The 14,664-nt window shown below is 29.6% G+C and overlaps 1 protein-coding gene across 1 annotated transcript in view; it reads right to left on the bottom strand.

The window, feature by feature from the left end:
* The window catches only part of LOC121119938 (uncharacterized), a 36,017-nt gene that overhangs the window by 7,836 nt on the left and 13,517 nt on the right, over positions 1-14,664 (bottom strand). The window contains exons 2-3 of the mRNA XM_040714780.2: positions 4,374-4,695; positions 973-1,473 (exon numbers count right to left, since the gene is read on the bottom strand). Of these exons, the coding sequence (XP_040570714.1) occupies positions 973-1,473; positions 4,374-4,694 (822 nt within the window). The 5' untranslated portion in view covers position 4,695. The remainder of the gene's footprint in view (positions 1-972; positions 1,474-4,373; positions 4,696-14,664) is intronic.

Raw genomic sequence — 14,664 nt, 5'->3', positions numbered from 1 at the left:
TATTGACGTAATGGTGTGTGAGTGGTTGCTTCTTTTGTCAAAATCTGTTTTTCTTGCCCAGTACTTAGTACGATACATTAAATTGAACATTATATTAATAGTGACGTCATGGACTATGAGTGGTTGTGTATTTTTGTCAAAATCTGCCTGTCTTGTCCAGCAGTTGGTACGACACATCAAATTGAAAATTCTAGCAAGCCCGATAAATGATGGTCTAACCATTTATTTCTATTAACCTTGCTATAGATTAATTGACGAACAGAAGACCACGTTATCAATATTTTTAGAAAGTAGTTGTCTAGTACACGACACTTACTTTTGTCCGGTAGAGTATTTGTATATGAATAAATAAGCAACCTATTTGAATTAATCCTTTTGATTGGATCAACATAGGGAATCATACTGCATATGTTACGTTTAAAAATGATAAAGGGATTTTATCTGGGGTATCATAAGAAGTGACATACCTTGGAGTGAAAATATTTCACGTCAACAACGAATCTACTTAAGCTAGTAAGGACGTTTTACTACTTCATTTATTGTTTTTGAGTCGTCTTATCCATAGCTTACACAAAAACACATTTAACATTTTCACATTAGTGGGAAAATAATATCTCTAATACTGAATCATCGATGATGTAAATCATTTTAGATAAACAAATACATTTAAATTAGTCGGTCTTAAACTCCAATTTGAAAATTGGGTATTTCTAGTGAGATTGATACGTTTATTTAGTTGGTTTATTTCGCATAGTTTGATTGAGTTCAAATTTTCATGAACATCACGTAGACGCACTCATTGTTAACAATTCAAAATAAGATGAGTTTATAATTTATGCCTTTTTTGCATTAAACAATTGTTTTTTGAGGAAAAACAAAAGAAAAATTGAAATGATTTCTTTAATAAATATTCAACCAATATTTTCCAGGTTATAAATACTCATATATGTCTATATCAATGACGATACTTACCATAAACTCATCTAGTCTCTGCCATTCTACAAGGAGATTCTGAATGGTTTTAAACTGGTGCTCTGCCTTTTTACAAAGGACGAAATATCGCTCAGACAACTTGGCCATAGCATCCTGAGCTTCAAAGTTACTCCTAATCTTATCTGCGGCCAATTGAATTTCACTCAACTTCTTATTGGATTTGACAACTTCTTTTAAAAAAGCACAAACCATCACTTCCAAAGCTTTAGCTTCGTCAAACGTCTTGGGTTTCTCCGTTTTATTCGCTTCTACAACTCGTTTCTCGGCCTCTCTCAACCAATCTCCAAAGCCAACGCTTAGACCCATTTTAAAGAGATTCTCTTGATGAATGCTGTTTGCAAATTCAAGGACATTTGCCTGTTTTAAATAGTTTTGAAGGGAAATGATTCCGACTTTGCATTTTTTGAGAATATCTGCAAATTTTGGAGCATCTGGATTAGAGTCACAGTCTTTGTGAAGTTTTGATAGGGATTCAATGTCCTATAAAATAGAGAATCATAATATAATTTGATCATGTTCTAATTTATTACATTGTTACATAATCATTTGGATGAAAAAGGTTAATATTTGATGGTACATAATATAGATAATAATTATTTAAAATCGTGACACCCCTCCCCCCATTTAATAAGATGCAGATGTCCGCTTCACAGGTCTTACATGCAATCTGCTTAAATTTATTATCATTTGTGTTTTTGATAGTTCAAAGAGATTTGCGTGATATTTTCGATTTGTGCTACATGGATGGGCTGACTAGGTAGGCTTCAAACGTGCTACAGTTACTCCTAAGCTGACAAATATGGTAAAGCCAGACAAAAAGAAACATCTGGGATGTTTTTATTGCATAAAGACGTATGAACAATTCGTTAAAAATAAACTATAATTTGAGAGTCATATGTTTTATCATAATTGAATTGTTTTACAAATGTGAGTCATCATTTTTAATATTTTTTTTGAACAGTTATTCACGAAGGATTCTCATTTGCAACAAAAAAATAATCAATAATACCTCATTGTTGCAAGTATAATTCGTTGTTACTGTATTCTTTAGTATTTGATTTTTATCCACATTATCTTTAATTACATCTCTTCCAATTTAACAAATTTGTTAATAATATAAATTATTTTAGAAGCAATTTCAATGTATTAAATAGAATTTTTATTTAATTCTTATTTCAAATAAACTTTTCATTATAATTGAAGACAAAATTTAATTACTTATCTAAAAAAATTGTCACATATATAATTTATTTTTCTCGAGGGGTAAGGTCCTCCTTAATTTAGGACCAACAATTGCAGTTCATTCCCCCATTGTTTGTCTCATACAGTAAGAAAAGTTGTTCTTCGGTGACATAGGGATTAGTTTTATTTTTTAATTAATCAAACTAATTTGTTGGGGGTCACGAAACTACAGAAAAATTATACGATTTTAATAAAGAGTAAAGTGTCTGTCCTTGAGCCATATGGGACTTAAGGAACGTAAGAAATAATAGATGTCAAATCAAATAGGGAGTGCCACCATACCCCTCAGATTTGGGTGATTTTTGGCACACAACCTCAAATTCATGAGTAAACTAAGTGTGCCAAATTTCAGCCCATAATTTTGAGTCGTTTATGAGGTATAGATACACGTCTCAAAACAAAATTTTCAACATCGTTTTCCTGTCATTTTATCCGACGCTTCTTTTTCTTGTGTATTTTTTGATCCAAAAGAGTTAACCTCTTGAAATTTGGTACCTAACTATTTTGAAGTAAGAGGATTTTAAAAATGAAGTCAAGATAATAATATTTAATTTCTTTAATAACCTCAATTTTGATTTAAAAATAAAAATTTGAAATACACTAGCAATTACTTGATCAACAATAAAAAAAAACCCAGCTCTTATGAATATGAAACTTTGGGAACATGTTCTACATAAATAGGGGTGGGGTGTCATTATGCCAAAAACCGGGTTGGTTTTTTTGTCATAGCTCCAAGGGTGGGATCTCAGAGTTAGGTTACTTTTTTCCGGAAATTTGGTCAAGTTTACTTACGTTTTTATATCTAGAACTTAATTTATGATTTATATAGACTGAAAAAGGATATCTATACTAGAGTAATTCATAATATTGATTAAAGTTGACAGATTTTTAAAAATATGTAAGCATGAGTTTACACAATTTATAATTAGATGTTCCCTCCTCAATTAGGATAAAATAATTGAAAAAAAAAAAAAACTACTTCAGGTTGCAACTAAAAAATGTATCGTCTAATTTCATATTTTTTTACAACTTTATAAATAAATTACTTTTATTGTGTCACACAACCTTTCATTCCGAAAAACTTAGAAGTTGAATAATTGCTGGGAACGCATATCAGTTCTAAAAATTGTAAAGTTTGCTTCTCGATGACGTCATTCAACTTTATTTCTTCATTTTTAATTACTTCTAGTACTGATTGTCTAAAAGACCGTCAGAAGAAGTTCCCAGGGCAGATAGTAGCGGTCCTAAGAGTGGACTGGATTTAATAAATTAAGACTGACATATATATAGTATATATTTTTTTGTTAGCAAGGTAACGCAGTGATATGCATTGGAAACATAATAATAACTTTGAAAAGGTTGCGTGATTTTATTAAAATGGCCCTCACTTATGTATTCGTTCAGGCGCCCCAGAATTAAGGTTTTACAGTATTAATAGTTTTATTAATCTGTATTGAATTCATTTATTTATTTTCATTAATCATATTCATATGTTATTTAAAAAAATATAGTTTCAGAGTTTTTTTTACTTAACAATAGGACAACAAAATTGCTTTGATAAAAGATTGTTAATACATATTTTTTGATTATAAGTATCTAGTTTTAATACATCTACTAACGTTTATTCAATCAACAATATCAATACTTAAATATTAAATCAAAATAAGTACTCGTTACATCTATGCCTTTGATATAATCAATAATTTTATTACAAATTGATAATGGCTGAGATATTCTTATATAAATCATGTGTGCCTCAAAAGGATTTAATTGACTCATATGGTCGGGGGCATCAATACATTCTACTCGTACGTACATAGTCATAAATAGGTGGGGTTATAACCAGCCCATTAATGCCTCATTCCATTTACTATGTACATACCTACCTCCGTATTTATTTAAAGCCATATACGTGTATATAATTTGAAGTAATTGATAAAATTATTTGCGGTTGTTAGAATGCAAGCAAAAAAAAAAAAAAAAAAGAAGATAAAGTTCATCTTCATTAGCTTTACATATATATGCGGCGTGACTAAATACTCAATTTATTGAGATGAGAATGACTAAGGAGATTTCATGAGCGTGCAAATGAATTCATTAATCCTGTTTGAACTGTTATTATTTTACTTTGTTATTACCTGCCCAATATCCATTGTTTTATAGATCTTTTCCTCGAAACCATATTCAACACCGTCTACAACTTCCTTGATGGTGGCTTGAGCTATTTCGATTGCCTCACGGAGTCGATCCACTTTTTCTTCAAAGGTTTCATCTGCTGCAATGACTTGAACTATTTCATAGTCTGACTTTCTGGGAAGCCAAGTCATTATGTTAGGGGTTGGTCGACGAGGAGGCTGGACAGGGACCTCTGCTCCGTCTTCATCTCCCATAGGAACATCTTGTTCTTCTTCACAATCATCAACTTCAGGAGCCATGGGAACTTCTTCTTCAATGGACATTCTGAAATGTTAAATTAACATAATAAATACTACTTATCATGTAATGCATTAACTGAATTTTTCAAGGAAAGAAAAAAAATCCCAAATCATATACAGATTATACTTACTGCCTAATATTTCATCCACATTCTATGACTAATTATAAGCATTATTTTCCAATTTATGGAAGTAACTTTGTCTAAATATAAAATCCTCATTTGTTTAAGGAGACTTAATTTAAATCTGATATGGTCTTGGAAATGTAATAAATCATTTTCCCATTCTTTCAATATGAAATTGAATATTTGCAACTAGCAGCACTTTCAAATGATTAATCAAAATAATTTGTTGATTTAAATGCAGAATAATTAGTCAAAGAATACAAATATGATGCATAGTAAATTTTGAAAAAAATCATTCTAGCTGACTTTTGGATTGAACGAGACATAATAGAATTTACACGAAAAAACTTTAAAACATCTATATGGCAGTTCCTACAAATCTTATATTTGAGCAATACTTTTATTTTTTCCACTTCATTAAATTTTTTTATTATTCATAATGGATAAATTAGTTGTCAAGTCAATGGTCTTAAAGGAAAAGTATAACATACACATCTTACTAAGATTGTTTTATACTACTATAAGTACATATATGTACTTATGTATGTCTAACAATGCAGACATATAATACTTTAATTATGCCTGAGAAAACCAAAAAACCTACATGTTTATTTTTCAGGAGCCTGTTTTTGTTATATACATATTTATAATACACAAACAAAAAGGCTACATTAGTAAGTAAGATGATATGAGTCTAATGGTAGTTCAAATATTGAGGACGCCTGTTGTGAACTGATTATAGTTTGAATAATTATAATGTTTAGAGTTGTACCAATCCGAAAGCTATATTATTTTACTTCCAAGTCGTGAGTGGTGAAAATATTGTTTTACATACCACAAAGTTGCAATGAAAAATGAATATCCAAATATGTAACACACTTTTGTTTAAATTATATAAATTTATTTGACATATTTAAAGTATCTTTAATTATTATTTTGATCTCTATTGGCCTCAATAATGACCTCCAGACGATGGTGGGAAGTAATATATAAACATTCTGAATATAGCCCTTGGTAATTTTCTCCACCTTTTGTTGACATTTGTATTCAGGTATATAATATTACTATGGAGTATTTGACGCCACTGGACTATATTTGCTCACATATAGATTGGTTCAGGCTCTGTGGATGTCAAGGTTATTTGAATCAAATGTTCATATATTTTGCCACTCACCACAATATTTGTCGTATAAAGAAGTATGAGAATACTCGATTAAACTTTCAAGATTTCTTACTGATTTGTATACCTATTGGATAACCTTTTTCTCCTAGATTATCAAGTAGTCAGTTACTAAAAATTGAACCAGATTGATTACATTTTGTTCTACAACACCTAGCATCGATACTGAACATTATTTCCTCATGTGGTGAATTTCATTAGAGCTACATTTGATCCGACTATTTTCCCGATTTATGACCGGATCAATATCGAATTTATTCTCATCTGAGAAAGAATTCAATCGGCAACGACTAATTTCGAAACAGAATTTCCTGTACCTTTAAGACAGGAAAGGATTTTCTAAATATCTCAAGGACCCCAACAGTTTTGACAGAAGTTTCCACGGAGGCGGCGTACAAGGACTTCCTCTGGGCAACTTCAACCATGGACATTCCTGGATATTCTTTAAATGTTTTTATTTTTGGTCTTAAAGGAAGTTTGACCGGCCGTTCATAGTGAGGACGATCCCCAATGTTTTTACCCCTTCCTATGCGTTTACGAATATTGTAATGGATAACATTTGGGAGTGCTCTTCATCAAAGTAGCAAGATGTAAACTTTTTACCTTTATCTGTTTTCCTAAGTAAGCAAAAGATATCAGTGGTACTCTCATATATTCAATTAAAAATGACATTAAATATATTTCTTATTCTTCAAAAGGCTATTGAAAAGTTGCTAAAATAATTTTTTTAAACTGGTAATTTTCTAATATTTTCTACTTTTCGATTGTCCCTAATCGAACCAGCACAAAATTCATTGTAAAAATGTATCCGACTCATGGATAATTAGATTTTATTCAAATTTTAGTGCTCATAATTGACATCAGGTCAATTCAATGAAAATGTTAAGTCTTTTTATATTTTTAAAGCCATTTGATGTAGTTTAGATATTTGTTAGAAATTTGAGCATTTATGAGCCAGTTAGACAGCATTTTCTTCGTGTATGATACAATTTTTGATCTCGGTGAAAACACTCTATATGTATGTTGTACTTTAAAATTCAAATAATATCCTTGAATTTCAAAATGGAGATTCATCGTATTTAAAAACTGATATTAACAAATTTGTACAGAGTTTGGATTCCTCATTTATCACTTATTAAACCTAAACTTCTCTTCAAATTTGATATACATAAGTCATTAAAAATAATTAATCACATCTTCCTATGTATGTACATAAATGCAAAATAACTCAAAATAGAAAAGGTCACAAATACATACAACGGTAATTACAAACAATAAAAGAAGCCATTTCCGATAGTATAAAATATCCATTTATTTGATCAAACGAATTATTTTAACCAAATAATTGTTGCTACTATATAAATAAATAAGTATTCGTTCTTTAAATATTACATATATAATGTAAATTATAACTCTCTCAGACTCATGTTAATAAGATTAATGCTTAAGTATTCTTCATCTTTCAGGACTATTAAATATCATCACTTTCCATTGTCTGAGCTGATTGTTATGTCAAGAAAACATCTGGCCATTGGTAAAATAAAAAGTATTTTATAATACAATATCATATTACAGCTCGTCATTAATGGATCTGGTTTCTCTATTTTTATAAGTGGTAAAGCGTGATTATTCACCTTTGTTTATACATATGTTCTGTAGAGATTATGATTTTGTACAAATTATAACTTATAAAAACGAATTTTACAAGCTGCGTCTAAAAGATTAGATGAATAATTTTGAATGAAGAATTATCAGTTCTTATGATGATGACCACCCAAAAATTGAATATTTTTGGGTGGTCGATACATTAGTATTGTAGTTTTTGACTTTTTTAATTATAAAACATTACTAATTTGGTTATGTGGCACATTTTAAAACTCAAAACCTAACATTTATATTTATATCCAAAACATAATTTTGATAACTCAAAATTAATTTAAAAAAGATATTATTTGTATTTTTGAACATCAATTAATTTAATTGATCATTAAAATGACGACTGCTGTATTTAAATAATGGATTTAAGACAAAGAAATTGTAACTTGTACAATTTGCTTATATACAAGTTTCAACTGGTAAAATTGTCTATCTCAGTTACAACTTGTACACAACATTTACATAGATACTTCAATGACCTCTTAGCCAAAATATATCACAATGAGATTAACTTCCAAATTTAACTCCTCGCCATCAAAGGTACGAATTAATAAATACATGTAAAACCCTTTTCAATGACATATCGTTTGAGTAACAATAACCTTTATTATTTTCAACTGTACATTCCTAACGCAAATACATTTTGGTGGGTCTACGACCCCCAATACAAAATTGGTAATGAGACCATTTTAAAACGATTTATCTTTACAAGATATTTCAGATCAAAGTATTATTGTTCAGAACCTTTTTTCAAATTTCATCTCATTTATTTTCAGGGGTATATGTTTTTTTGAATTTTAATTTCGAACAAATATGAACATTATTATTTCTACAATGACCTTGAATTGAATCATTGTCTGTTTTTTTATTTTGGTCAAATAATTAGATTTACTTTTTCTATAAAGAAATTAACTTTGATTGGGAAAAAAAAGAAGCAAAATTTCATGAAATATTGGAGAAAAATCCAATAAACACTAGATTCAGTCCAACCTGGTCTAACATCCGATTTTTTTACGCGTGTTACCACATTAATCAGCAAAATCCAGTTTTCAAATAGTTAGAAAATAAAGAACTTGGTTTTAAGAGATCATCTAGACTAAGCGGTCTCTTTTTCAGTTTTCCTTGTCTGACCACTTAGTATAGGGTTAACTATTTACAATAGTGAAGAGAAATAAAGAATATTCGTTGGAGAAGAAAAAAAAAAAAAAAAAAAGAAGAAGGTTTTGACAAGAAAATGGACACATTTTAAAACTTGGGTTTCCAAAGACTACAGCAAAGTAACATACCTAGGTTAAATATTTAATAAGATCTGAACACCACAAGGGTCCCAATAAGGAATAGTAGGTACAATTCCTCAATGTATATACGTATGTAGGTACTTATTTTTCAGGTAGGGCAAAAATTATTATATGTACATAAAATATGTATACCTATGTATTATAGATAAATTATTTGCAATCTCATGTCTTGACAAGTTATTAATAAATATCACACGCAAATTCCTACCATACTTACGCAACCTACCTCTCTTCCACATAAATATTAACTATTATATTATTCGTACAACTACTAAGTATACATCTAAATGTAATTAGTGGTACACATGTATTTTCAGATTTGCGAAGAAAAAAAGGCTAAATGGCTAATAAGGAAATAGTGCCGTTAATTAAATAATAATAGATGACGGGCCTCTTAATTATATCTATCAGCAACAAATTATGATTTATTTTTTTGAAGAATAAAAAAAAGTTCCAAGGTTGTTAGACTCTTGTGGTTATGGGTCTTGGCAATTATTGACGAAATAGATGATGACCCTTGTCTGTAAGTAACGGATAACTATTATATAATGGATATGGCTTCATTACACACTTGGCAAAAAGTACAAACATTGTCTGTTGAGAAAGATTCCTTTGACAAATTAATGTATTTATAATGTGTGTGGATCTTAAATTTTGTAAACAATGTTCAACTTATATATTATTCAAAAAAGTTTAGCGATATCATTATAGAAAGTTTTGCTATAAATTATTGATCAATTGTGAACAAAGTTAGCAATTTAACATTTTTTTTGTGATTTTTCATTTATGAGAGACATACAAAAATTGCTGGTCTGTTGAAGTCTGGCATGTGTCCAAACATTGTTTACGTGATATTTTTTTTTCTGTAGTGGTGTAATTTAACTTGAAAAATAATTAGGTTTATCACAGAAAAGGATCAACCAAAAGAAAAAAAAAACCCCTCAAGTGGTATCTATAGGGTTGCATTTGCAGGTCAAGTAAGACAATCCTTATCTTTGTGGCCTGTCATGTCAAACAGCATTGAGTTCCGGGTCACCATTTTAGAAAATAGTATCCAGTCATGAGACCATTCTCACTTCAAGAAAGACAAAGATCCATTCAACTTGACACAACACTCATGTCTCTGACTTTTGAAGTCAATATTTTTGGCCTCCCTCGAGCATGGATTTGAATCCAACAGACTTTGGAATCTGGTCAATTTTTGAAAACAGAGCCTGCATGAGCCTTATCCAAATTTGGAAGCATTAAAAGTATCCCTAATTAGAAAAGGGAGAAAAATCTGTTGCGATGCCTTCCTTAATATACTCAAACTCTAATTTATTCTAATAGAGACAATTTTAATTTTTTAAGTCACGTATTGCCACATGATACTCATCACTATTCCTGCAAAATTTTATTTTCATTATTACAGAAATAAACATTTTAAATATGATTATTCATTTTAGAATATTAAAGGTCTACCCTATACTATGTACTTTGCAAGGTGCAGGGCATATTTGTGATGGTGTTGATTCAATACTGACTTATGTATCCTTTGCACAATCTGCATACTTAAGCAATATGCATATTGTATAAATTACTAAATTTTCACCTTTATTGTGGGTTTTAAGGTTACTACGCTAATCACCTTCAAAGATGATTAGTTATACTAAGTTTTCATATATAATATTTGAATTCCATTTTTTGCATACACATATTAAGTCCTCTCAATTAGCATCATTCAAGGTGTGTTTATTAGTTGTTCAATATTCATGACTGTATCCTCCGTCAGGAATACTTAGTATATATAGTGGAGTTTTTGCAATTTCCAAAATTTTAGTTAGAACCCTTACAGTGTATTACTGCTAAACTCTTTTCAATCTTAAATTATTATTGATATGCAAACGTTATATTTGACAACTTGCATCATTGACGTAGGAAATAAAAGTGTGCGGCAGCATCCTCTCTCATGTGCCGCTGACTCACAGAACGACGTTTAAAAAATAGAGTCTTTAATTGAAACTTCATTTGTCTGACCTACAAATCTTTTGGTTTGATAGGTACTCTGTCTAGTTATATACAACAGTCTGTATGACATGGAATAGCTGCTTGTATTGAATCAGGCTACATCTGACAGCTCAGTGTGACATAGGACCACATGTAGCTACAATAATAATAAAAAAAATATGTTTGTTGTGAAATTTTAAATCTGACATGTTTGCTCCCATTTGTTCTAAACCCACACGATGTGTATTAGACTACGCCAGGAAGCTCCCAGTAAGTCTCTCACAAGAAAATAGTTCGACGTTCATGACCTATACTATCCTTAATCATTCAATTAATTGTTAGGTAATATATAATGATTTCGATTAAATGCACAAACTTTGAGTTATTAGAGTGTTTTGAACGTTATGCCTTATTTTTACTCATATTTAAGTGTTCCTAAAAACAGGGACAGTTTGGCTTGAATGCTCCTTGAATTCAAGGACCAGTAAACGACACAAAAAATTGACCAAAAGCAGGGATCAATCGATTTAAAGAGTTAAAATTATTAAGAGGAGGAAACTTTTTAAAATCATTTGCATAGTATAGAGTAAATAATATTTGCACATGACTCTATAGATTAAGTCGAGTCAAATTCTTACTGTCTAGATCTGTATTTGAAGAAATATTACAACCCGACTCCTCAATAGATGGGAAAAATATCATCTTCATTAAGGCGGGTTAAGACATCTATCGAGATTATAATCTTCAAAACTCTACAATTCTTTAATTACTCCTATGCTTCCAAAATTTATTTTTTGCGGCATTTTCTCTCATCCAAACGACTTCATTTTAAATCACAGAACCTCTTGATTTTGAAATGCAGAATTTTTGAGGTTTGAAAATTATAATATGGAAAGTCCTAAAAAATACTTAGTCTACTGGTCAGTTCCAAACTGATACACGCATTTTTACAAAGTCTGGATAGATGTGGTAACCCGCCTAAAGTCTAAGGATATAATTTTTAAGAATATCAGATAAACGGTTCTAGAATCTATGGATATACAAATATTTGTCACTTTTAAAAATAGAATTTTGTGTGATTACAAAATTGGACTTAATTTATTATAGAAAATAATTGACAAAAGATTTGGTTTTGGTGTATATTTAACTTCCTTCTAACAACTTAGCAACTTCCTACTATAAATGAGTAAGTTTCTTGTTTGAAAACTTCCTATATTTGAATGGGAAGGGGAAGTTATTGGTTGAAACCTGCAATACAGTCTTAAAATGATATCCTTAAATTTAGGTCGAAAAACGTAGACAAAAAAAAAAAAACCGTATTTTCTTTGCTGTTGAGTTCTGGAACTAAGAACTTTTACAAATCCTTATTTTTTTTTTAATTTTAAAGGTTTTTCAGTAACTTTTATTTCCTGATTAGTTGCAAATTTTAACAAACTAGCTTTAAATCCTTTAACCTCCTGCTCGACCGTTTGATAGATCACATTTTGAGTCATCATATCTTCGAGGCATAGAAATATATTTTCTTTTAGTTGTTTAATGCATAAAAAAATATGCAGGTTCTTTAAAATGTCCTTTTACCATGAACCGATATCTGAACTGTTATGTAGAGGACTATAAAAAAAAACCCTGTGGGGTCTGTTAAAAAACAATAGATTTTTTTTTGTTAAGGACGTTAAGGCTTTAAAATAGCAAAGATCAAACAAAATTAATCATATTTACCCTAAATTGTAAATGGATTGATCCCAAAGATCATAACATAAAAACTAAAATGCTATGGTCTTATTTTAGAGTAAAAATTTTTGAAAATAAAAAAGACTTTTGAAAAGTTTCAAATTGATGTTTTTATTTTATCAAAATATTGTCTTTTCAGATAAAACAAATTATTTTATGATCAAGGGAAATAATAAATGCTCGCTAGACCTATTGAATAAAACCTTGGCAATCTTCAAACCCCTTCAATAATTATCATTCAAATATGTAGGTATGTATGTTACTTTAAAGAAATAAAATATCAAGGTTTTTCCATTTTTTTTTACAAAGTAAAATAAACTTTTATCACAGTTCTTTTCAAGTTGAAAAAAGAAAAAAAGAAAAGTTAATGCAAATCAATTTTTCAAAACTTTACGTGGGAAACGAACAAATATAATATTATGAGTTTCAAGTCTGGATATTTGAAATTACATTGTCAGCCTTTTAAATGAATTATTAATAACATTTTTTAACATCAGTCATATGTATAAACATACCAATGTATGAGGCCATTGTATGTATATTAAATTTACAACCGGAGGTAGTTTTAATTTAAATTTTACACGCAAGGATATAAATATATTATTATTTACCTTTTTTAAATTAAATTTTAAGAGGAAATATGCATTAATTATCATTCTACGTATTATTTCACACTCCACTGTGGGTATGCATAAGTTTATGTGTAACAAATTGCACTTTTCAGGCATTGCTTCAACGATTGTAACAACCATATGTACACAATTCTATATCATTGCAGTCTCATTTAACCTACTTAATATAACTTTAATAAAGTGGACATATCTTATAAATAAATAATCTTTTGGAACAAAAATTTGACTTATGGTTCAAGTTCGGTGATTTTTCGGGGGGATTTTTTTTCTTGAACAGTATTTTTTCACATCAAGAAGTCTCGTAAAATTACAAAATGAAATTGTTTTGATCCACTATTTTGGAAATAACAATAATAGCGTCACACTTGGCACAAACAACTCTCTTTGGAAATTTGGTACTAACTGAAAATGAGGTGAAATAAAAAATCAAAATAGTGCCATCGATCTGTGAAGACCAGGACTTTTCAGCCCATGTGTTACATCCTTTGCTATTTTGATTTTGTTATTACTATCAAATATATTGATGTAGAAAAGACGAGGAACAGTTATTTGGAACACTGTTTGCTTCGGGCCCATTAATTGGGAGCTGGTTTGATATAGACACACCAAAGTTCAATACAATATCCTTAAATCTATCTGATATCTGTTAAATCTAATTATAGATAATACTTTTTGATAAATAAATATATTTATTTATATATGATTATAAGTTCCCATCATAAGTTTTTTCATCAAATATATTTGAATAAGGACTCTCAAATATTGTAAAAAATTTCCGTGTAGACAGGGGCAGTTGCAATTAGCTATGAATCGAATTTGAGTTTGAAAGAAAGTTAGACTTAAGAATATATTTGAAAAAATATAGGATTCCACTTTTTAATGTATTGAATTATTACATTCAATATATTATGACTCATTCATATTGACTAATAAGCAGGTCAATGACTTTTTATGATTGGATCGTTGAGAGCTGATCAAAAAAGTAAAAAATGTTAATTGCCATCTTTGGACTATTTCAACTTCTATTAAAAGAAAAGAAGGAAACAAATTTGTAGATATTTATTATTTAAAGTCTCATTAATTAAATTTTGTTATCTGCAGAAATCGATAACCACAAAAATTCTATATGTCAGAGCTGATCGAAAATCAGTCGATCTCTCAATAAAATATTGAACATTTACTTGGCATGGAGGACAATATGAATGCCCCGTCGTAAAATGGGCACGGATAAAAAAAAATTTAGGACTAGTTCATACCCCTGATTCTATAGAGCAATAAATTAACAGTTTCAAAATCTTGGCTGCTTTGTTATGGTAATGAGGAAAATGATTGTGTCTATGTTAGAGTTTTGTGAGATTATTTTAATGAGTTTCCACGGATTAATTT

Source organism: Lepeophtheirus salmonis, chromosome 6, assembly GCF_016086655.4.
Source record: "Lepeophtheirus salmonis chromosome 6, UVic_Lsal_1.4, whole genome shotgun sequence".
Classification (NCBI taxonomy): domain Eukaryota; kingdom Metazoa; phylum Arthropoda; class Copepoda; order Siphonostomatoida; family Caligidae; genus Lepeophtheirus; species Lepeophtheirus salmonis.
The sequence above is the reverse complement of the archived record's forward strand: the minus strand, read 5'-3'. Positions and strand labels throughout refer to the sequence as shown.